The sequence below is a fragment of the Ursus americanus genome, chromosome 21 (assembly GCF_024610735.1).
Source record: "Ursus americanus isolate L20-20 chromosome 21, mUrsAme1.1.p, whole genome shotgun sequence".
Classification (NCBI taxonomy): Eukaryota; Metazoa; Chordata; class Mammalia; order Carnivora; family Ursidae; genus Ursus; species Ursus americanus.
Window position 1 is genome coordinate 53,333,436 of NC_142147.1, and position 25,393 is coordinate 53,358,828.

At 43.4% G+C, this 25,393-nt stretch overlaps 1 protein-coding gene across 5 annotated transcripts; it reads left to right on the top strand.

Moving 5' to 3' along the window:
* The first annotated feature begins 2,530 nt into the window (after positions 1-2,530).
* Positions 2,531-12,712, top strand: FPR2 (formyl peptide receptor 2). 5 transcript variants are annotated; one of them, XM_087871220.1, is made up of 3 exons: positions 3,718-8,571; positions 9,185-9,386; positions 11,107-12,712. In XM_087871220.1, the coding sequence occupies exon 3, from the start codon at positions 11,118-11,120 to the stop codon at positions 12,171-12,173; it is 1,056 nt and encodes a 351-aa protein (XP_087727346.1). In that variant the 5' UTR covers positions 3,718-8,571; positions 9,185-9,386; positions 11,107-11,117; the 3' UTR covers positions 12,174-12,712. The 5 variants fall into 5 exon arrangements, with proteins under 5 accessions (XP_045631153.1, XP_087727347.1, XP_087727346.1 ...); XM_045775199.2 differs by lacking the exon at positions 9,185-9,386 and having other exon boundaries at positions 3,718-4,695; positions 7,967-8,571; XM_045775197.2 differs by lacking the exons at positions 3,718-8,571; positions 9,185-9,386 and adding an exon at positions 2,531-2,568.
* Positions 12,713-25,393: the final 12,681 nt, after the last annotated feature.

Sequence of the window (25,393 nt, forward strand, 5' to 3'; positions counted from 1 at the left end):
TTTGCATCTTCCTGATGATAAGTGATGTTGAGCGAGCATCTTCCCATGCGTCTGTTGGCCATCTGTACGGCTTCTTCGGAGAAATGTTTATTCAGGTCCTCTGCCCATTTTATTTATTTATTTATTTTAAAGATTTTATTTATTTATTTGACAGAGATAGACACAGCCAGCGAGTGAGGGAACACAAGCAGGAGGAGTGGGAGAGGAAGAAGCAGGCTCATAGCGGAGGAGCCTGATGTGGGGCTCGACCCCATAACACCGGGATCACGCCCTGAGCCGAAGGCAGATGCTTAACCGCTGTGCCACCCAGGCGCCCCCCTCTGTCCATTTTTTAAAAAACATTTTATCTATCTATCTAATCTATCTATCTATCTATCTATCTATCTATCTATCTATCTATCTATCTAAAGCAGAGGCAGGAGGGGCAGAGGGAGAGGGAGCGAGAATCTCAAGCAGACTGTGCTGAACGTGGAGCCTGATGTGGGGCTCTGTCTCGTGACCCTGAGATCACGACCTGAGCCAAAATCAAAAACAGGACGCTCAACCAACTGAGCCACCCAGGTGCCCCTACCATTGTGTTTAGCGCGACTGTGTTTTGTTAAGAAATATATTTGGTCTTTGTCCCTGGTTCCTGGCACAGGCTCCTAAAACCCTAGGAATTTCCTGAGTGATAAAAGTGTATTTTGTTATACCTAGGGAGCTCTTTCTGATCACACCAGAGTTTATGCTAATGAGGTGACTTAAGGGGGGCTGAAAGACCAGGTGATTAAAGTTTGGGACTTTCAGCCCCATACACTGACTTCAGGAAGGGGAGATGGGAGGGGGCTGAAAATTAAGCTCTGTAAAAACTCCTGACGGAGAAGATTTGACGAGCTTCCAGGCTAGCGAACACATTAAGGTGTTGGGAGGGTGGAGCCCTCAGAAAGGGCGGGGAAAGTGTGCACTCCGCCTTCCTCGTACCTTGCCCTAGGCATCTCTTCATCCGGCCCTGTAACCGAACCAAATGAGTTTGTCCACCTCCCGTGCACAAGCCAGTAAAAACGGACATTGAGCTTTGGCAGAGGAGAGAGCAGGGCTATTTATTGGTGTGGCACCGCTCAGGAGAATGCGGGGCTAATGCTCATTAGCCCCAAATCCCCTGATGCCTTGCAAGTCAGGGGTTTTAAAGGGCAAAATTTGGGGCCCCTGGGTGGCTCAGTCGGTTAAGTGTCCTACTCTTGATTTTGGCTCACGTCATGATCTCAGGGTCACAGGATCGAGCCCCGAGTCAGGCTCCTCCCTCTGTGGGGAGTCTGCTTGAGATTCTTTTTCTCCCTCTCCAACCTTGCTTGTGCTCTCTCTCTCTCTCAAACAAATCTTTAAAATAAAACAATGGGTAAAATTTGGGGCAGGGGTCTCCTGAGAAGGTGGATGCCGCTGACTGGAGGCCCATGAGATAATGTTAGCAGGTGCTATGGTGCCATTGTATCTGGTCCCCTGGAGGTCTTTTCCAACTCAAGAGACTGAGAATCTGAAGAATATCTTTATTCTTTAGGTTAGAGATTTCATGAAGTACATCTGGTGATTATACCTTTAGGGTAGTGCTAATTAACTACTTGTAAGCTCGCGGGGTTGCCTTCCTACAGGTTCCTGGCTGGTCCAGCCATGCCTGGGGGTGATAAGAACTCTACTGTTCATTTTTCATCAGAACTGACATGATGGATGCTGGCTTCTGCTGGTCTTGAATCCTTTAAAATAAACTGGTAAACAAAAGCAAATTGCCTTCCTGAGTTTGTCGAGCCACTCTAGCAAACTACTGAACCTGAGGAGGGGGTCCCAGGGATCCCTGATTTATAGCTGGTCCGTCAGGTGTAAGTGACAACCTGGGTCTTGCAAGTAGCATCTGAAATGGGGGCGGTCTTGTGGGATCGAGCCCTTTACTACACATTTGGTGTCAGAAGTGCTGTGTGAGGAGAGAAACGAGTTTTGGCTTAACCATCATCTACCACTTTGTATTGCTTGTCTCGAGTTCTCCTCACCTCAGTAATTGTTTCCTTCATTTTCCTCAATCTCCGAAGGAGAAAGGGCCTGGACACCTACACTCCTTGACCCTTGACATTTATTTTTAATTTTTTTATTTTTTATTTATTTATTTGACAGAGATAGAGACAGCCAGCGAGAGAGGGAACGCAAGCAGGGGGAGTGGGAGAGGAAGAAGCAGGCTCATAACGGAGGAGCCTGATGTGGGGCTCGATCCCATAACGCCGGGATCACGCCCTGAGCCGAAGGCAGACGCTTAACCGCTGTGCCACCCAGGCGCCCCGACCCTTGACATTTAGAGGGCTGAATTCCTGTCTCCCACAGTAGGCTGGAGGTGAGGGGAACATTCAGACTTCAGTCTCTAAGGAGAGTACACTGACAACATATCCAGGGTGCTTTCTGGAAATTGCAAAAAGCCCTGGGTTTCTGTCACCTGATTGGTTCCAGCTCCACCACCCCTCCCCGACCTTGTCCAATAAAACATCTGCCTACCCTGAGTCACTCTGCAGGAAGCGGGAACTAGCAACAGAAAAAGGATCTTAGCTGGTGGTAAGTTGGGGCCTAACAATTTCGAAAATTGTTATTTGAACATCTGCTAGGTGGCAGATACCTCCTAAACCTTCAGAGCTGGACTGTCCAATATAGAATCCACTTGCCACATATAGTAATTGAGCTCTCGCTGAGCTGTGCTCTAAGTGTAGGATTCGTTTAGTATATTCAAAGAGTTAGCATGGAAAAAGGATATAAAATAGCTGATTGATAATTCTTTTTTTTTTTTTTAAAGATTTTACTTATTTATTTGACAGAGAGAGAGACAGTCAGTGAGAGAGGGAACACAAGCAGGGGGAGTGGGAGAGGAAGAAGCAGGCTCCAGCGGAGCAGGGAGCCCGATGCAGGGATTGATCCCAGGACCTTGGGATCATGACCCCAGCCAAAGGCAGACGCTTAACGACTGAGCCACCCAGGCGCCCTGCTGATTGATAATTCTTATATTGGTTCCATGTTCCAATGAATATTCTTTTTGATATGTTGGGTTACATACAATATATTATTAAAATTAATATGTTATCACAATCGATTTCTTCTACTTTGTAGAAAGAATGGTAAGGGGCGCCTGGGTGGCTCAGTTGTTAAGCGTCTGCCTTCGGCTCAGGGCATGATCCCGGGGTCCTGGGATCGAACCCCACATCAGGCTCCTCCACTGGGAGCCTGCTTCTTCCTCTCCCACTCCCCCTGTTTGTGTTCCCTCTCTCGCTGGCTGTCTCTCTCTCTCTCTGTCAAATAAATAAAATGTTAAAACAAAACAAAACATGAAAGAATGGTAAGCCTCACATGTGGCTCATGTGTATGATTCTTTTTTTTTTTTTTTAATTGTTTTGGCTCCTCAGGATCCTTGAGATTCTTTTTTTTTTTTTTTAAGATTTTATTTATTTATGTGACAGAGAGACAGCCAGTGAGAGAGGGAACACAACAGGGAAGAGGGAGAGGAAGAAGCAGGCTCCCGGCTGAGGAGCCCGATGTGGGACTCGATCCCTGAACGCCGGGATCACGCCCTGAGCCGAAGGCAGACGCTTAACAACTGCGCCACCCAGGCGCCCCCACGTGTACGTTTCTATTCGACAGCATTACTCTAGAGTTTTAGCACCTAAAGAATTTGGTAGTCTTCTAGCATATATACTACTGTGGAGGATATTTATTTATTTATTTATCTCGCTATTTATTTTAAATATTTTTTTTAATTTATTTGAGACCGCATGAGAGAGAGCACGATCAGGAGGAGGGGCAGGGGAAGAGGGAGAAACGACCTCCCTGCTGAGCAGAGAGCCTAGTTTGGGGCTTGACGCCAGGACCCCGGGATCATAACCCGAGCCAAAGGCAGATGCTTAACCGACTGAGCCACCCAGGTGCTCCAATGTGGAGGATATTTAGAACAGAAAATGAAAGAATAGATACATAAACAAAAATATCTGGTAGGATAAACTGTGCCTGGATTAGCTGCTCTGCATTGTGGGCCAGGTGGGGCCTCTGAAGATGTAATTACTAAGCTGAGAATGAATATTCGATAAGAGCCAAACGTGGGAAGCTTGAAAGAGCATCGTAGGCAGAAGGAACAGAGGAGGCAGAAGCCCTGAGATGGCGATGAGCTTGGCATATTCAAGGAATTGAAGGAATTGAAGGAATTCAATTTGGAAGGAGCACATTGTGCAAGATCAGAGTGAGTGTATGGAGTATGACTGAGTGTGATGTTGTGATATATAATAAGAAATATACACCCGGTTTTGGTCCTGTTTCTGGCACAGAGCTCCTAAAACCCTGGGAATTTCCTGAGCAATTGAGGTATCTTTTGTTGTGTTAAGGAGGTGACTTCTGGAAAGCACCTAAGGATGGGGACCAACCATGTGATTGGATGGCTGGAACTTTCAGTCTCGTCCCCCTGACCTCCAGGGAAAGAAGTGGTGGAGACTGAGTTCATATCCAATGGTGAATGAGTTAATCAACCATGCCTATGTAATGAAGCCTCCATAAAAACCCAAAAGGATGGGCTTCGGAGAGCTTCTGGGTTGGTGAAAACATGTGGAGATGTGGGGAAGGCAGCTACCTGGAGAGGACATGGAAGTGCCACACCCTTTCCTCATACCTGGCCCCAGCATCTCTTTCATCTGCTGTTCCTGAGTTGTATCCTTTAATAAACTGATGATCTAGTAAGTAAAATATTTCTCTGGGTTCTGTGAGCCACTGCAACAGATTAATTGAATCTGTTTATTTACTAATCTGTTTATTTATTAATCGGAAGCAGTTGTGGGAACCTCTGATTTACAGCCAGTCAGAAGCACAGGTACCCTGGGCTTGTAACTAGTGTCGGAATTGCCCCAGGGGCAGGTGGGCACCTTTTAGGACTGAACCTTAAACCTGCGAGTCTGATAATGTGAGAATTGAGTTGAATTCTTGGACACCTACTGGTGTCCAAGAATTGTTTGTTGGTGTGGGGACTCTCCCACACTTTGGAAATTGGGTCACAAAAGGATAGATGGGGAAGATCCAAGAGTGCTCAGTAAGGTTGAGTTTGGAAGTCGGAGTTTGGAAACCACTGGAGGATGCTGAGCAGAATGTCGTGTTCTGTGTTTTTAAAAGATCATTTGGCTATTGTCTGAAGATGGATTTCTGGGGGGGTAGTGGCAGGGGAGACATTTGAAGCAGGAAGAAGCTATTTGCAAGGTCAGTGCAAATATGCAGGCCAGCCGAGGAGCCATGGACAAGGGCAGTGGGGATGGGAATGATTCTGGGTGTGGATTTAGTTGCTTTGCAGACAGAATCGATAGACTTGGATTGGGTTGGGTGATAAGGGAAAGGCATCAAGGATCCATTTTAGATTTGGAGCTTTAACAGCTGAGTGTTTAATCCAAACAGATATGGAATACTAGGAGAGAGGCAGATTTGGGAGGATGGGATAGTAAGAGTTTGGTTTGGGTAATGTCAGGTTTGGAATGCCTATGGGATTCCCACAGGGAGATGTCAAGAAGTCAGGTGGCTATTGGTACCGGGGCACCTGGCTGGCTCAGTCAGCGGAGCATGGAACTCTTGACCTCCGGGTTGTGAGTTCGAGCCCCATGTTGGGTGTAGAGATTACTTAAATAAATAAAACTAAAAAAAAAAAAAGGAGTTATCAATGTGGTGTTATAAGCCATGAGACTGGATGATACTATGGAAAGACTACGTATAGAGGATGGAAGGGAGCAGGTATAAGCCCAGAGACACCCTAACATTTAAAGTTAAACTTAGAGGGGGTGTCTGGCCAGCTCAGTCAGTGGAGCATGTGACTCTTGATCTCAAGGTTGTGAGTTCGAGCCCCATGTTGGGTAGAGAGAGTACTTAAATAAATAAAACTTAAAAAAAAAAGGAGTTATCAATGTGGTATTATAAGCCATGAGACTGGATATTACTATGGAAAGACTCTGTATAGTGCATGGAAGGGGTATAAGCCCAGAGACGCCCTAACATTTAAACTTAGAGGGGGCGCCTGGCAGGCTCAGTCAGTGGAGTGTGTGACTCTTGATCTCAAGGTTGTAAGTTTGAGCCCCATGTTGGGTGTGGAGAAATCTTAAAATAAAATCTTAAAAATAAAATCTTTCAGAGGCGCCTGGGTGGCTCAGTCGGTCAAGCATCCAACTCTTGATTTCAGCTCAGGTCATGATCTCAGGGTTGTGAGATTGAGCCCCGCGTTGGGCTCCGTGTTCAGTGTGGAGTCTGCTTGGGATTCTCTCTCTCCCTCTCCTTCTGCCCCTCCCCCTGCTCATGCACAAGTGTGCTTTCTCTCTAAATAAATAAATAAAACCTTTTAAAAAAATCTTTAAAAATAAAAAAAGTTAAATTTAGAGGAGAAAAACCTAGTAAATTGGACTGAGAAGAGGTGGCCAACTGAGCTATAATATCAACCAAAAGTGTGCTGTGGATACATTTGATCATCTCAAGGCATAAGAAAAATGTCTTAAGAAGGAGGGAGGGGTCCGTGGGTCCTCTGTCACTGAGGTATCAGGATGAGGACTGAAAAGGGACCACTGGAGTGGGCAAGGAGAAGGCCACAGGTATCCCTGAGGAGAGCACATTCTGTGGAGCGGTGAGCAGCAAAGTCAGTCTGGAGTATGTTTAGGAGAAAATGTGAGGTGAGGAGTGGAGAGGCTCCCTTCTAAAGTTTGGCTATGAATCCTCTTCACAGAAAGAATTCTCTTGAGAGAAATAGGGCTGAAGCTGGAAAGGACTATGGGCCAAGGATGGTTTCTTTTTCTTTTTTTTTTTAATTTATTTTTTAAAGTAAGCTCAATGCCCAATGTGGAGCTTGAACTCACGACTCTGAGATGCTCTACCCACTGAGCTAATAGCCAGGCGCCCCAGGATGGTTTCTTTTAAAGGGAGGAGATACGGTCACATTTATGGAATTGTGAGAATAACCTAGTAGAAAGAAAATCTTGGGTTTTTGTCTTTGGGAGAAAAGAAAGGGGATAATGCAGGAAGAAATTTCTCCAGAAGGTGAAGTAGAGAGGGAGCAAACATGGGAGGGTAGCTGCTGGGATGAAAGAGAACTCTTTACTCGCTACGACAGGTGCAGGTGGATTGGAAGGTTTGGGGCAGGGCAGGCTAAAAAGTTCTCATGGTTACCATTTTCCCATTACAATATCAGGCAAAGGCATCTGCTGAGAGAGGGGACGAGAAGGGGAGATGCCAGGTAAAAGCAGGAAGGAGAAAAGAACTGAAGTTATTTCAAAACTTGGAGGAAAAAAAAAAAAGCAAAAGTTGGAAGTGCAAATATGGTAGAGAAGTAGAGTAAGCTAACACAGAAATACTGAGTTGCCATCTGAAATCTGGTCATAAATTCAGTTGTGCCCCTAACAGTTGTAACACTCACTGGGCAAGTCACCTCCCCTGCCAGAGCCGTGGTTTCCTCTTCTTATCCCATAGCAAGGTTGTTGTAATTGGAGATTATAAAATGGACAGTGACTGGCACATTTGAGGGGCTCACCAAACAGGAGCCCTCATAATCCACAGTCGTATCGTGTGCGGTTCACAGGTCCCGTCTCCCACACCGCAACTAGGGTGGGCCCATAATGTACAACTTTGCCTCACTGGCCTTTCCCCTCCTGTCATTGCACAATTGTCCTTCCGTGTTGTAGCAGCATTTTTAAACCAAGATCTGTGGATCACTGAACATACCATATTTTCTGAGCGCCTCACAGGGTGCTTAGTGAGTGTGTAGAGAGAACTTTACTCTGTTAAGGCAGAATGGTGGGTGGCAGAGAATTGAGGGGACAATTCTGGTGGAATCTGTCTGGCTGAGCTCAAATGCTCATATGTGAGGGTTGTGGCGAGGGCTAAAGGAGCTCTTGACATATGGAAAATATTCCTAAGTACTAGCTACTACTGTTACGAGCACTGGTCTTGACCTGAACTTGAGCTTCCACAATGCATGGCCCGGGACTGAACCCCAGCACACAGCATAGAGCCTGGTGAAGACTGAGAGTTTCCATCTATTAAAGACTCACTTGGTCCAGCCTCAAACACTTCCATGTCCACTCTTAATTAATCCTCACCTGAAAATCAGTCTGCACCATAAAACCGCCTCCATTCTGCAAAGGAGCAAACTGAAGGTCAAAGAGACGGCACTAAGAACTCCTTGGGCAGGTGTCAGATGAAGAGTAGAACACAGACTGACCTCCCTCCAGAGCCTAGCACTTTTCACACTGGTAACAGTGACTCTCAACCGGGAGTGATCCCCCCCCCAACCCAGGGGACATTTGACAATGTCTGTAGGCACTTTTGGATGTCAAAACTGGCGGTGCAGCTGCCTCTAGCATTGAGTAGACAGGGGTCAGGGATGCTGCTAAACATTCCACAATGCACAGGACAGTCTTCCAAAACTAAGAATTATCCAGCCCCAAATGTCAATGGCGCCAAGGTCGAGAACCTGCACTACACATCAAGCGATGTGCCATAGAGGCCCGCTGGAAAGTGACTGGTAAAGACAGGAAGAAGGACCGGAGGGATGGAGATCACTTCCAGGTAATCTTGGGGGAACTCCTTTAAAAAGCAGCATTTTAGACTGGCAAAGCCAGTGGCTCTGGAATTGGTTAAATCCAGTTTTTATAACTTGCTGCCTCTGCTGACTAGTTGGGCATGATGCTGAACAAACTACTGAAACCTCTGGGCCATGGTTTCCCCTTGATAAAAGAAGGATGATAACAGACACCTTGCAATATTATTATTATTATTATTATTATTATTATTATTATTATAGTTTTAATTTTACTTAAATTCAGCTTAGTTAACCTATAGTATATTATTAGTTTCGGGGTTGAATTTAGTGATTCATCCGTTGCATATAACACCCAGTGCTCACCACATCGAGTGCCCTTCTTAATGCCCATAACCAATTACCCCATTCCCCCACCCTATTATTATTTTTTAAAGATTTACTTATTTATTTTAGAGAGAGAGAGAAAGACCATGGGTGGGAGGGGCAGAGGGAGAGGACAGAGAATCTCAAGCAGACTCCTCCCTGAGCACACGGCCTGATGTGGGGCTCAATTTTATGACCCTGAAATCACAATCTGAGCCGAAAGACTGACACTCAACCTGACTGAAACACCCAGGTGTCCCTATTTATTCATTTTAGAGAGACGTGAGGGGAGAGGAAGAGGAAGAAAGAGAGAGACAATCTGAAGCAGACTCCCTGCTAAGCATGGAGCCTGACGTGGTGCTCTATGCCATCACCCTGAGATCATGACCTGCGCCAAAATCAAGAGCTGGACACTTAACAGAGCCACCCAGACGCCCCGACACCTTGCAGTATTATCATGAGTATTAAATGTGAAAAGGTGCTCAGTAATTGCAATTTCTCTTAAGGAGGCTGAATAGCCCAGAGTAAAATGATCCTCAAATTTTTGAGGCCTTAGAAGACCACCTTAACTTTTATGCAAAGAGATTCCAGGGTGGGGTTCATGAATATGCATTATTAATAGCCGCCGTGGATTTTTTTTTTTTTTTTAAGATTTTAAGTAATCTCTACACCCAAAGTAGGGCTTGAACTCACAAGCCTGAGATTAAGAGTTGCATGCTCTACTGACTGAGCCAGCCAGGCACCCCAGCCACCCTGGATATTTCTGATATAGCTAACAGATCACAATAGGAGGAAATCTGTTAATGTGGCACAAGTCACACAGACTTCTGGGTTGAATGTGGAGCCAGTGGTTACAGACGTGACCTGGTCCAGACGCAGACACTACATTTTTTTGAATTCTTATTCTTTATTTTTGGTGGGGGGATTTGTATTCTTTTTTTTTTTTTTTTAAGGGGGAGTCTTCTTCTTAAGAGCAAGCAAATCTATCCCTAGAAGCTCCCCTGGATATCTTCCCACAGTGTTACTGTCTAGGATTTAGTCATGTGCCCACTGTCAAAGCAAGCCTTTGCAAAGCAAAGGGGATTCCAGCTACGGGTGAAACTAATCAGAATTTGCCTCCAGAGACAGAGAGGAAAGAACACCCTCTCAGAAGGATGAGTAACTAAACAAAACCGTGGTTTGGGCAGCAGAAGAGACTAGGGGAATGGATTGGGGGCAACCAGCAATGTCTGTCACAAATGTGTAACAGAGAAAGCCAGATTAACCTGGGTCAAAGTCCTTCCTCTACCACTTACTACTTAAGTGACTTTGGGCAGTTTCTAGAACTGCTCTGAACATCAGTTTATTCTTATGAAAACCAGAAATAACGAGCATTATAGCATTCTTACATAGATCAAACTGGATCCCCACATATAGCAATTAACACAGTGCATGGTCTCTGACAAGAACCCAACAGTTACTACTAACAAACTTTATTACTCTCATACCTTTACCCCACAGAACACTAACGCTATGCAACGGGCAAAAATTCTTCACATCCCAGAGAAGAGATCCATATCAAGCAATGAAAAACAGAAGGTTGAAAGCAGAGATAGGGCCCCCTTTGCTGACTTCCTCTAGCACACAATCCACATGATGTAACAGTATTACTACATATTACCAGTAACAGTTCAAGGTCCTCAATTACACACTCAAACCAAATTCTACAACTTTAACCTCAATACTAAGCAAATAGCAGGTGAAGGGTTCTCGTAGTGGGAGCTGGGAGTCTGGGAGAACCTGGGGCAGAAATCGCTGCAGAGCTTGCCAGCATCTGTGCGGTGAATCATGGGTGAGAGGTGAACCTACTGACTGAGTCTAGTGTTTCCCCTCACTAGGCCATAATTGTCTACCCACCAATTTTTTCTTATCTATATACCCTCAGTGTAGTTTTCTGCTAGTGAACAGGAAGCTTCTTGACTAAGCAATCAGCCCAACAGGTGGAATACATCTGAATAATTATGGGAATATGGAGAACTATCCTCTCCCAAAGTAATAGCCAAGGGAGTGCCAATTTTATAGTATGACTGGCCACAGGTTTCAGGAGAGTGGGTGTCCTGGTTGGAGTGGGAGCTTATTGGAGGTTGATGATGGCCACGAATAGGGATGCTGGCAGATGGTTCTGCAGATGAGACATGACCATTGTTGAAATGTTTCAGGTGTGGGCAAGATGGAGCGCAACCTCTCTATCCCTGTGAATGGAAGTCAGGAGATGCTCCATGAGTCTGCTGGCTACACGGTTCTGCGGATCCTATCATTGGTGGTGCTTGGGATCACCTTTGTCCTTGGCGTCCTGGGCAACGGGCTTGTGATCTGGGTGGCTGGATTCCGGATGGCACGCACAGTCACCACGATCTGTTACCTGAACCTTGCCTTAGCCGACTTCTCCTTCACTGCCACCCTACCATTCCTCATTGTCTCAAAGGCCCTGAGAGAACAGTGGCCTTTTGGCTGGTTCCTATGCAAGGCAGTTCACATTGTGGTGGACATAAACCTGTTTGGGAGTGTTTTCCTCATTGCTTGCATCGCACTGGACCGCTGCATTTGTGTCCTGCATCCCGTCTGGGCCCAGAACCACCGTACTGTAAGTCTGGCTACAAAAGTGATCATGGTACCCTGGATTCTTGCCCTAATCCTTACTTTGCCAGTTTTCATCTTTGTGACTACAAAAAATGATGAAACAGGGAATACATACTGTACTTTCAACTTTGCACCCTGGGGCAACAGTACTGCAGAGAGGATGAAGTTTACCATCGCCATGTTGACGGCCAGAGGGATCATCCGGTTCATCATTGGCTTCAGCATGCCAATGTCCATCGTTGCTATCTGCTATGGGCTCATTGCTGCCAAGATACGCAAAAAAGGCATGATTCAATCCAGCCGTCCCTTACGGGTCCTTACTGCTGTTGTGGCTTCCTTCTTTCTCTGTTGGTTCCCCTTTCAAATGGTTGCCCTTTTAAACACAGTCTGGGTCAAAGAGAGATTGTTGGAGGGTAAGTACAAAATCCTTCGTGTCTTTGTTAATCCAACGAGCTCCCTGGCCTTCTTCAACAGCTGCCTCAACCCAATGCTCTACGTCTTTGTGGGCCAAGACTTCCGAGAAAGACTGATCCACTCCCTGCCTGCCAGTCTGGAGAGGGCCCTTACTGAGGACGTAACCCAGACCAGTGACACAACAGCCAAATCTGCTTTACCATCTGCAGAAGCAGAGTTACAGCCAATGTAAGGGGGCTGGGGGACACTTTTGAGCTCTGCATACTCTTAACCCTGCTCCCATTTCCAGCTTCATCTTACCTTGGGTCATACTGAGACACTCATCAGGAAAAATATTTTGGTGTCCCCTGATTTGGGGGGGGGTGACATAAGGTGTCATTTTGATTTTGGACCTCAGTCTCTACCCTGGGATAAAGTGGAGGCTGTCAAAGAGTACAAGGGAGGAGAAAAGAAAGTGGTAGGAAATTTGTAAAGTTTAGGTGAGAGAGTATAGTAAGGGGAAAACTTTAGTTATTTTACCATTAAAATTTTGCCTAGGGTGTTTTTTAAAGCTATTTTAATCAGATTACAGAAACTTCTTTGTATTCATAGTTTACTAAGAGTTTTCTTTTCAAAATCATGAATGGTTATTGGATTGTATGACTTCCATTTTATGTATATATTAAGATGATCATATTAGTTTCATCCTTTCAATCATCATACATTACACTGATTAATTTCCGCATGTTACACTACCCTTGCAGTCCCAGAATAAACCACACTTGGTCATGATGTATTTTGTCTATTTGTAATTTATCTCGCTAGGTTTGTTTAGAACTTCTGCATTTATGTGTATGTAAAGATGGAAGATGGATCTGTTACTTTCCTTTTTTTTTTTTTTAAAGATTTTATTTATTTATTCGACAGAGATAGAGACAGCCAGCGAGAGAGGGAACACAAGCAGGGGGAGTGGGAGAGGAAGAAGCAGGCTCATAGCGGAGGAGCCTGATGTGGGGCTCGATCCCATAACGCCGGGATCACGCCCTGAGCCGAAAACAGACACTTAACTGCTGTGCCACCCAGGCGCCCCGATCTATTACTTTCCTTTCCTCAAATGTCCTTGTCAGCTTTGACATTAAACTTCCGATGGCCTCCTAAACAGACTTGGGAAGTGATTCCTCTGATTCTTTTCTTTCGTAAATGTTTAGAATTTCACTAGCGAAGCCAGCTGGCCTTGAGTTTTCTTTCCAGGAAGGCTTCTAGCAATGAGTTCGATTACTTTAATAGTTATGGGACTATTCAGATTTTCTATTTCCTCTTCTGTCAATTTTGGTAAACCGTGACTTTCAAGGAATTTAGCCATTTCATCCAAACTGTCAGATTTACTGGCATGAAACAGTATAATAGTGTGTGTAGTACTTGGTATGGTTTCCTTCACATACTGAGAATATAAGCTATCTGAAGGCAGGGATTTGGGTCCATATTGTTCACTGATGGATCCCCATACTCTGTATGAAATAGTGTCTAATGTGTGATAGATACTCAATATTGAATTAATGAATCAATAGACAATAGTGTCATCCAGGTGTCAAGTAATGTGTAGCTAAAATGATCTCTCATCCTCATTTCATGAATTGGGAGTGTCCAGTGGATTCTCACCGCAGTTTACAATATTTACAAATTCCCATGTGGTTTACATTTTTATGAACACCTCTGGTTTTGAGCTTCTGCTTCAAGTAAAACACTCTGGCTAACTCTTGCCTGGTGCTTTTATTTTGGAAAAAGTCAGTCCACAATAGTACTCAGCTTTTTTTTTTCTCTCTCTGCAAACACCACTCATATATTATCTATTACTGCACAACATAGTTCCCTGATGCATTGGCAAAAGAAAGAACTCAAACTAAATATTAGGTAGTCTTGTTATCAAATGTCCCTTACTCGTTCTGCTGCTTTACTGTCATCCTCTGTCTCTCCTTTCCTCATGTCACCCCCAAAGTTTTGCATTTCCAGTGCACAAGGCAGTCTACCTATTTCTATTGCATTTTTGACTCCTAGAAATGCCTTTTAGTTCCCAAGAAATGTCCAACTAAGGCGTGGCTATAGAAAATAAGACACAAGTAAGAAATGCACGAGTGCAAAGCCAGGAGCCACAAAGGATGGTATACATCTTCTCAACAGAACCAGTGCTTCCAAACTGGTTAATTATGAAACTTGCTTCACTGTCAGGGCCAGGAATTCTTACAATTCCTGCTCACTGGCCTTGGTTATTTGCAACAGAATAGTGCCTGCTGTATCCTATTTTTCTGTTCTTCATTGGAAGTCTTCATTGTGTGTGCCCAGTTCCTATTGCACTATTATGTATTGAGTCTCTGGAAGCCGAGGATTCTTTTAAGTTTATGGAATGCTTATCACAAAGAAACACTTACAAAACTCATTGAATCTAAAACTCTAAAATAAAACATTGGGGCTATATCACCTTTGGAAAGAATGGGATTACTTCTGTTTGGAAGAGTATACAGGGATGTTGAGGAGGCAAAGAGGTAGGATGTGGTAGAGACTGCCAGCTTCCTACCCAATATTCATCCCCCTCCATTACAAGAAGTAGGTGGAAAGTCAACCACCTAAAATAATACTTTTCTCAGTCATCCTTTCAGCTAGATGAAATTCTAGCAATTCTTAGCAAAAACATGCCAGTTATATCAGCATGTAGTTTCCTCCTTTTTAATGCTTGATGGTATTCCACTGGATTGAGATAACAAAACATTTAATCAGTTACATATTAATAACCATTTAAATTGTTTCTAATCATTTCTCTGGGCTTTTGGCTAAATTGTTTTTTTGTTTCGTTTATTTTATTAAGATTTTATTTATTTATTGGACAGAGAGAGCGAGAGAGGGAGAAAGCACAAGCAGGGGGAGCAGGAGAGGGAGAAGCAGACTCCCCGCTGAGCAGGGAGCCCGATGGGGGACTTGATCCCTGGATCCTGGGATCATGACCTGAGCCAAAGGCAGACACTTAACTGACAGTTTAGAGATATATAACTATGCCGTAAAATTATGAAGGAAAGTGATGAATTGATTGCCATAATCAAGATAGCGGTTACAGTTGGAAGGAGGGAGGGAAAATGATCAGAAAAAAGTACGGTGTGGTTGATGGCTTCTGGAATGCTGATCATGATCTGTCTTCACTTGCTGCTGGTACACGGGTATTTCTTTTACACAAAGGTATTAATCTTCATTTTAAAAAATGATTCATTTATTTACTTTAAAGGGGGGAGTGAGGGGAGAGAGATAAAAATCTCAAGCTGACTCTCGGCGGAGGGTGGAGCCCAACCTGCGGCTTGATCTCACCACCCCGAGATCATGAACCTAGGCGGATGCTGAACTGACTGAGCCACCCAGGCATCCCTAATCTTCATGTTTATCTTCTATTCATTTTTGCCCTTAGGTTTGTTATATCCCACTTTTTTTTTTTTTTTTAAATAGTTGAGTGAAATTCAGGCTCCTTTTCCTTCATACCAGGAATGCTTCATAGCTTCTGGATTTCGGCTGCCTCAAGTAGGGCAACCCATTCTTAGAGGCACTGAAATTCTCGAAATCTGGATTTATCAGGGCAGGGAGAGCTGAGGGGTCAAAAGGAAGCAGCTGCAAACAATCCCGTTATGGCTGGCTTTGGTGTCCTTACTTGTCCGAAGTGCTAAAGAAAACAAACTTAGAAATCGAGCTCCACCCTGTGGCTGCCAGAACACAAAGCAAGGAAATGGGAGTCTGACCCGCCCCCTCAACTGTACAACCTCACTGGGAGCGGTCCTCTAGGACAACCAGATTCTAACCTCCACAAGTTCCCCCAGGGTGAATTTTTTTGGGGGCGGAAGGGGCAAGCAGAGAGCGGGAGAGAGAATCTTAAGCAGGCTCCACGCCCAGTGCAGAGCCCGTCGAGGTGCTCGATCTCACAATCCTGAGATCATGACATGAGCCGAAATCAAGAATCAGCCCTCAACAACTGAGCCACCCAGGTGCCCTCTCTAGAGTGAATTTCTAAGCGCATCTGAGCAAGGAAGTCTGTTTTCTAATCCAGGAAGTCCCTTCATTCCAGAATGTACATTCCAGAGATAGGAGAGTGGTGATCTCTCCTATAACTCATCCCACCCTAAGATACTAGATAAACTTGCTAGTAGATAAAAAGAGAACCTGTGCGAATGTCTCATGATCTTGGGACACTGAAGATTGAGCAACTGTGTTTTTTCCTCATGTTCCCATCTCATGGCTCTCCCAGCTCCAAATACCATCTAGGTAACTGTTTCCTAAATGTGAACCTACCACTGATGCTGTTCCGTCAGAATCACTTGGGGAGGTATTTTTTTTTTAAATAGGGGTCAGGTCACTGCAGCATCAAGCCATCTGATTAACAGAGTCTGGTGCAGAATGCAGGAATCCGTATTTATTCACCGAGCTCTCTGGTAACTGTGATGTGCAATCAGATTCCTCTCATGACTAGCAGTTACATAAATGCTCTCTTTACAAGAGAACAGAGTAAGAACTAGTAGCAGATCTTGGAAACACAGATATATCTTTATAGTCCACACCCAAGAACAAATGGTCTTCTTATGGGGCTGGGGAGGAAGCTATTAGGAGGGCAATGTGGACAGCTCAGTTAGCAAAATACATCTTGACAGAAAGGTCGCTGCCCCATCTTGTTCGAGGCCCTCTAGAACTGCTTTGGTCTTGAAGTCCCAGATGTGGGCGAGTTAAGCTGTCAATATTCTACTCTTCTAAAAGGAGCGGTTCTCAGGAGCAGCTAAGAGAATTACTAATTAATCAGAAAGACATCTTCCCCACCCCTTCCAACTCCAAATTCTCAGCCTCCACAATCATGAGAGCTGATACCTCCCAAGAAATCATACAGCCACACCTACACAACCTATTAGTTCTGTTTCTTTGGAGAACTTAATACATTTTTTTAAATTGTCAATTGTAATGGTATGGTGGCTATAGTTTTTAAAAATCTTCATCTGTGGGCCGCCTGGGTGGTTCGGTCATAAAGCATCTGCCTTCGGCTCAGGTCATGATCCCAGGGTCCTGGGATCGAGCCCCACGTCAGGCTCCTTGCTCAGTGGGAAGCCTGCTTCTCCCTCTCTCTCTGCCACTTCTCCTGCTTGTATTCTCCTCCCCCTCAAATAAATAAAATCTTTAAAATAAATAAATATATATATTCCCCAGGGGAAAAAAGGAAGGAAAGGCAATGAGAGATCAACAAAATATTTTCAATTTTTGAAGCTTTCTACTCTTGTAGATGTTTCCATTTTGCACTTTTAAAGTCTTTTAAAAAGTCACTCTATGACCCAATAAACCCACTCCTAGATCTATGCCCTGCCAACAAACATGTGCCTATGAACGCTGGGATACATAGATGATATGGGAGGGAAAACAGGTGGACAACAGAGCGTGCCCAAGATTATAAATTACTTACATATTTAATAATAGTCCCAAACTGGAAACAAACCAAATGTCCATCTTTAGTAGGATAAACAACTGCAGTATATTCCTAAAATGAATTACTGTACAATAAAAATGACTGAAGTAGCCTGTGTGACATGGGTCAATCTTAAGATCATCATGTTAAGTGGTGGGGCGCCTGAGTGGTGCAGTCGTTAAGCGTCTGCCTTGGGCTCAGGGCGTGATCCCAGCATTCTGGGATAGAGCCCCATATCAGGCTTCTCCGCTAGGAGCCTGCTTCTTCCTCTCCCACTCCCCCTGCTTGTGTTCCCTCTCTCACTGGCTGTCTCTCTCTGTCAAATAAATAAATTTTTTAAAAAATCATCATGTTAAGTGAAAAAGCCACATATATCAGAATAGATTTGTTATATTCCATTTATGTACAGTTTTCCAAAAGGCAGTTGAACTATACTACTTAGGTATACATACTTAGATTTAATTTTAAAAGGCAAGGGATTTGGGTGCCTGGGTGGCTGAGTTGGTTAGGGGCTGACTTTGGCTCAGGTTGTGAACTTGGGGTCCTGGGATTGAGCCCCACATCGGGCTCGGGGAGTTTGCTTGTCCCTCTCCCTGTTCCTCCACCCACTCGTGCTCTCTCTCTCTCTCTCAGATAAATAAAATCTTAAAAAAAAAAAAAAAAAAGCAAGGGATTTATTACAGAAAGCCAAGAGGGTGATCACAGCTAGGAGGAGATAACAGGTTCGATCTGAAAAATACACGAGGTTGGCTGGCCGGCTTCTGGGGTTTCGTAAGTTTCTAAATCTTGACTTATGTGGGGGCACATAGGTGTTTGTTTTATAAGAATGGGACAAGCTGTACTCTTGTTTTATTCACTTTTCTGCACTTCTGGTATCCTTCACAATAAGAAGGTTATTTTTTAAAAAAATTAATTCCTCTCGTGTCCATTCCCCTTTATGCTAAAGAAGCCTCTCGGCTTCTGGAATCTAGGCAACCTCAAGTACAGCACCCTATTCATATCAGAGCTATGGCACCTAAAACTGGGCTTATTAGAAGAGAGAAATCTGGGGGATCAGAGGCCACCAAAAGCAAAACAACTCAGGTTTGACCTGGGGTTGATGCTACTTGCGTTACTGTATTTGTTCGAGTTAATGAAAACCCGAGTTAGAACACAACTCCCACCTAGTGGTTGCTTGCAGCTAAGACACAATAAAGGAAGCGGAAGTTTGCTGAACCTCACTTCATGCCCACTGGGAGAGGCTCAGAACTTGCTTACTTCCCTGTCAGCTTCTCGGGAGTAAGTTTTCTGGGGCTCCCTGAACAAACCACCTTCCAAGAAATCCAGGATATCCTCATCCATCCGAATGTATATTCCAGAGACTGGCCCTCACCTCACCCCTCACTGTTACTAGACTGAAGAAAATAGGTTATAGATGTTTCCCACTGTTTGTCCTCATATTCCCAGCCTCACCTCCCTGCCTCCCCCAAATACCGTCTACGGTGGTATTTCCATAATGATGATCTCCACTATGTCCACAAGAGAACCAGCCAGGGAAGTAGTTAAAAATACAGATGAGCAAACTATGTATTCTGTTATTTAGCCATAAAAAATGAGAAAATCTTGCCATTTGCGACAACATGGATGGACCTTGAGGGCATTATGCTAAGTGAAATAATTCAGAGGAAGACAAGGCTTGATCCCAGGACTCTGGGATCATGACCTGAGCCTAGGGCAGACCCCTAACTGACTGAGCCACCCAGGTGCCCCATACCTACTGTTCTAAAACAAAAGCTTGGTTTCTAATGATTTGTCATGTGGAAATTTGCAGTGAAGCAAAAATGAAGCCAAATTATTTCATACTGTTCCAAAATCTCAGTATGCAATTCTCTTAAGTATCTGGCTAATATAAAGGTGTTCTGACTTTATTGTCAGACACTTCATGAAATTCCTACAATGATAAAAACAATGGAAAGACACTATGAAGTCTTATTGTTCAAATATAGTAGGTACTGATCACCAAGTACTTGGGTTAGACACTTTGTCAATTAGGTCTCACAGTCAAAACAAAGGAAAGTGATGTTGATGTTTATTCACTATTATAGTACTTTCTGAAATTGTAATATTTCATACACATAATATGTATGTAAGATAGAAAAAATTAGTAAGGACTCCCATCCACCACTAAGCTTCAGAGAGATAATACTACCGACGCTGCGAAAGCCTTTTCTTTGCCTTTTCTGACTAAATTCCCCTTTCACACCAACAAGTAACTACTATCCTCAAGTTCTGTGTTTAGCATTCCCCTACCATTCTTTAGTTTTACTATATATGTATCTCTAAGAAACTTGTTTGTTTATTCCATGTATTTCTTTTTTCAAGCAATCTCTACTTGCCCAAGGTGGGGCTCGAACTCACAACCCCCAGATCAAGAGTTGCATGTGCACGCTCTTCCTGCTGAGCCGGCCAGATGCTTCTTTTTATACCATTTACTCTTACACTGTTTGTATTCTGTGACCAGACTTCTCAACCAACACTATGCTTGTGAGATTCAATCATACTGATAAACATAGCTCCAGCTCATTTCTTTTCCCTGTGGTATAGTGACCCTCTGATGAACATGTGGTTTTTGCCTCAGCATACATAAAACATATAATTAATGCTCTCTCTCTTTTTTTGTAAAAGGAACTACCCTTATTCTTTTTTTTTTTCTTTTTTTAAGTAAGTTCAATGCTCAATGCGAGGCTTAAACTCATGACCCCGAGACAAGAATCACACGCTCTACTGACTGAGCCAGCTAGGCGCCCCAAACTATCCTTATTCTTATTCCACATTCATGAATAAGCATAAATAAATAGGAATTCCAACCCTTTCAGAAATACTGGGAAAGAGTCATATATTTTCCTCTATACTCTCACTCATCTTCATCCAAAAAAACAGGTTGCAGATAATATAGTAATTCCTACTACTCCAGTTATAAGGATACTGCACTGTTGTGATGCAAAATGCAAATGCTGCAATATTTTATGGGAAGTCTACGTACTAAAAATCATATAAATTACTTTGCTGAGTATGCCTTTGGGTATAGTTTTGACTTCTGGAGCCATGCTAATGTTTTGCATATAAAAAAATAATACCAACATCCACAAGGATGGGTATAAAAATTCTAAGTCTACAAACAGAAAATAACTAATCAAATTTTATTATTCATAATCACTCCAATGTAATTGTTAAAGTTGTCCCAAGTAACTTTTTTTAAGTTTATTTATTTTTTAGTAAGCTCCACACCCCATGTGAGGCTTGAACTCATGACCCCAAGATCGAGAGTTGCACGCTCTACCAACTGAGCCAGCCAGATGTAAATGAGATAACAGTACTGAATCAATGTTCCTGATTTTAATAGTTATACTGTGATTATGCTGGACAATGTCCTTGTTCTTGGTATTTACACACCAAAGAGGCATCATGTCTGAAACTTACTCTCGAATGGCTCAGGAAAACAAAATACTATGTATGTGTGTATCCGTGGACAGAGAGAATATAATAAAGCAACTGCAGTAAAACGTTAACACCTGGGGAATCCAGATGAAAAGTCCTTTGTATGGAGCACCTGGGTGGCTCAGTTGGTGAAGCATTTGACTCTTGATTTCGGCTCAGGTCATGATCTCAGGGCTGTAAGACCAAGCCCCAAGTCCCACGTTGGGCTCGGAGCTGGGCATGGAACCTACTTAGGATTCTCTCCCCCTCTCCCTCCACCCCTGCCCTCCGCCCCGATTGGTTACCCACTCTCCCTCCCTCTAAAAAAATTTTTTTAAGTTCTTCATAACTACTCTTGCAACTTTTCTGTAATTTTGAAATCAGTTCAAAATAGTACAAAACATATATTCACTCTTACCTATAAATATACTTACACATATAGCTCAAAAAGTCACAATTTTCAAAGCTCAAAAAGCATGTTCCATGATATTATCAGGAAATAAACACCTAAATATATAGCTGAAATTGCTGGTTATTATTCTTATTGTTCTAAATGTTCCACATATACACATACTTAAAAAGTCTCATACCCCACGGTGAACACTGATATCTTCTTCATACTGAAAGCCTTCTGAAATATATTCTTTATCAATATGGTATTCACAGCAAGAACATGACTTACTTTATAAAATTATTTCTAGAGGAAATGATCTCAATTTATTGACCTGGCTTAATTTTTCCTAAATATAAATTCTTATACCCAATAAAGTTGCATTCATGGTGTAGTCATCTATACACTTTAATTTTTTTTTAAATTTTATAAAATATTCTATTTGAGAGAGAGCAAGCACAAATGAGCACATGAGTCAGAGGGAGGGGCAGAGACAGAGAGGGAGAAGCAGGCTCCCCAATGAGCAAGGAGCCCCATGTAGGGCTTGATCCCAGAACCCTGGGATCATGACCTGAGCCAAAGGCAGATGCTTAACCGACTAAGCCACCCAGGTGCCCCACTTTTTTTTTTTTTTAAGATTTTTTTATTTGAGAGAGAGAGAGAAGTAACATGAATGGGGGGAGGGGCAGAGGGAAAGAACCTCAAGAAGACTCCCCACCTAGCATGAAGCTTTATGTGGGACTCCATCTCACGACCCCGAGATCATGACCTGAGCCAAAACCAAGTCTGATGCTCAACCAACCGAGCCACTTAGGCACCCCCCCCTTTTAAGAAATTAATTTATTTTACAATGAGAGAGAGGGTGGAGGAGGAAAGGGAGAGAGAATCCCAAGCAGCCTCCCTGCTGAGCACGGAGCCCAAGGCCGGGCTTGATCTCATGACCCTGAGATCATGACCTGAGCTGAAATCTAGAGTTGGATACTTAAGCAACTGACCCACCCAGGCACCCCCACAGGTTTGCATTCTTTTATGTATTATCTGTGGACATTTTTTTTCACAATCAGAAAAGGTTTTCAAGGGGCGCCTGGGTAGCGCAGTCGCTAGGCATCTGCCTTCAGCTCAGGGCGTGATCCCGGCGTTGCGGGATCGAGTCCCACATCAGGCTCCTCGGCTGGGAGCCTGCTTCTTCCTCTCCCTCTCCCCTGCTGTGTTCCCTCTCTCGCTGGCTGTCTCTCTGTCACATAAATAAATAATAAAAAAATCTTTAAAAAAAAAAAAAAAAGAAAAGAAAAGGTTTTCAAAAAGAAAACCTTTTCAAGCATTTTATGGCAATCAGTTATTCCTTAGTGTAAATTCTCTAATATCACGTTTCTTTCAATAAAAAGATTTTTCTCACATTTATGACTCTTCTATGATTCGCTCTGGTGTAAACTCTTTGATACAACTGAGATTTGGTTTCTCAATGAAAATTTTGCAACATTTCTCCCCTGTGTACAGTTTCGTCCCCCTATGGGTTTCTGTGTGAAAACTTTTGCACATTTGCTGAATTCAATTTCTCTCGTGTATGCCTTCTCCTGATGAAGGACTGTGCTGCAGGTTATTACTGAAGATTTTTGTCTATTTGTCTATGGCACTAGATTTCTCTTTCATTTTAATTCTCATTGAAAGTAAACATCTGAGTGGAAGCTTTTTTTTAGTCACCATAAGAACTGTCTCCCGTATGCCTGCTGTCTCACGTTGGAATGACCTCCTTAAATGCTTTTTCATTTTCACATATCCATCTTATCCACCTGGTTTCTCTACTATATGACATTTTTGGTGTCTAGTGAGGTGTGACTTGACGCCAAAGGATTTCACACATTCACTGCATTGTGGGGTCTCTCTCCTGTATGTGTTCTTTGATGGCACTTAGACAAGGCTTCCAGGAGAAAGCTCTCCCACATTTTTTTTTTTTTTAAGATTTTATTTATTTGACAGAGAGAGAGACAGCTAGAGAGGGAACATAAGCAGAGGGAGTGGGAGAGGGAGAAGCAGGCTTCCCACCGAGCAGGGAGCCCGATGCGGGGCTCGATCCCAGGACCCTGGGATCATGATCTGAGCCAAAGGCAGATGCTTAATGACTGAGCCGCCCAGGTGCCCCACCTTTTCACATTCACTGCATTCACAGGGTTTTTCTCCTGTATGGGTTCTTTAATGTACAGGGAGTTGTGACTTCTGTGAGAAAACTTTCCCACAACCACTGCATCTGTAGGGTTTCTCTCCTGTGTGTGTTCTCTGGTGTATAATGAGTGGTGATTTGGTGCTGAAGGCTTTCCGATTCACCACATTGGAAGGGCTCCCCCCTCCACCCCCTCTTATAAACTCTCTGATGTGAAACGCATTCTGACTGCCTCACGAAAGCTTTCTGATACCGACTGCATTTATAAGGTTTCTCCCCAGTATGAATTCTCTGATGTAAAGTGAGCTCTGACTTCTGGATGAAAGTCTTCGGACATTCATGAAAAAGGGTTTTCTCCAGTGTGAGTTCTTTGGTGTTCAAGGAGCTGTGACCTGCGGATGAAAGCTTTTGAACCTGACTCCATTCATTAGATTTTTCTCCTGTATGCGTTTTATGATGCAAAGTGAGACTAAACTTAAGAGAAAGTTCTTCCACATTCCTTACATCCACAGGATCTCTTACCTGTATGAGTTCTCTCACACTTAATGAGATGTGGCTTACTAATAAAGGTTTTCTGACATTCGTTACATTCATAGGGTTTCTTTCTGGTATGAGTTCTCTGATGCAAAATCAGACTAGATTTGTGGCGGAAGGCTTTTCCACACTCACTGCATTCATAGGGTTTCTCTCCTGTGTGACACCTTTGGCGTTGAGTGAGCTGAGACTTACTACTAAAAGCCTTTGGACATTCTCTGCACTCATAAGGCTTCTCTCCTATGTTAGTTCTTTGATGTAAAATAAGCTCTGTCTTCTGAATAAGATCTTTCAGACACTCACCACATTCATGTATTTTCTCTCCTGTGTGAATTCTCTGGTGTACCACAAACTGTGATTTCTGTGAGAAAAATTTTCTGCATTCGCTGCATCCAGAGGGTTTCTCTCCTTTGTGACTTCTCAGTGTAGAAGGAGTTGTGACATATGGTTAAAAGATCTTTGACATCCGCTACATTTATAAAATCTCATTTCTATATAACACATATTGAGGCACAATGTCTTACTGACAGCTTCTCCACAACCATATTCCTAGCAATTCCAGAATGAGTGTTTTTGTGCATAGTGTGGAAAAATAACTTTCAGCTTTTTTACTTATATAATTTCTGTTCTGGAAAAGTAAATCTAAATTATGTTTCAAAGTTCTTCCATTTGAATCAAATTGATCGAAGTCTTTTCTCAGGTGAAATATTTTGCTGAATACATCACATTCCTGGTGCCTCTCCATGGGATCCAGGCTGTCAGAGTTTTTCTGGAGCCAATCTATACCATCGTCAACTTGCCAGGTATCTTCTAGGAAGGAGACCAGTGAATGTGTATATGATTAGGTACTGGAAGGGGCCAACTCTCATAACAAGGATCAAGGGATTGAGGAAAGACAAGGTGTTCTGGAAATAGAATACAAGTTGGAAGCACCCACTAGAAGGAGAAGAGAAATTGAAGGGAAGCGGCGGGACATAAAAGTCATGGTTAAGGGGAAAAATCCACTTGTATCTGGAAGCTTAATTCTGACCATAGGTGAGATGCTGAGAAAGAGAAAGGCAACATGAGCAGTGCTGCTGATGAAGAGGGAAGATGCCAGAAAGAGAGAATTACCAAGAAAGCCGGGTCCTAGTTAAGCTCCAGATATAACACAGAGTGCAAAGACATAAAGGGCCTATCTCCTTTTTTTTTTTTTTTTAAGTTTGTCTGTTTGTTTATTTTTAGTAATCTCTTCCCCCAAAGGGGGGGGGGGCTTGAACTCAGACCCCAGGATCAAGAGCTGCATGCTCTACCGAGTGAGCCAGCCAGGCACCTCAAGGGTTTAAGGGTTTTTAAGTGGTGTTCTCAAAATAACCTATCAAAGGTTCTAGCTCCTTAGGCTTTCACTCATGGACCTGGCTTTTATCCACTCACCTAGATGGCCCTTACTGCTGATTTCTCCCTGTACAACCTATAACTCCC

Bases quoted from the DNA above. Each gene is read 5' to 3' on its own strand.
- FPR2 (XM_045775197.2), top strand. From the start codon at position 11,118: ATGGAGCGCAACCTCTCTATCCCTGTGAATGGAAGTCAGGAGATGCTC.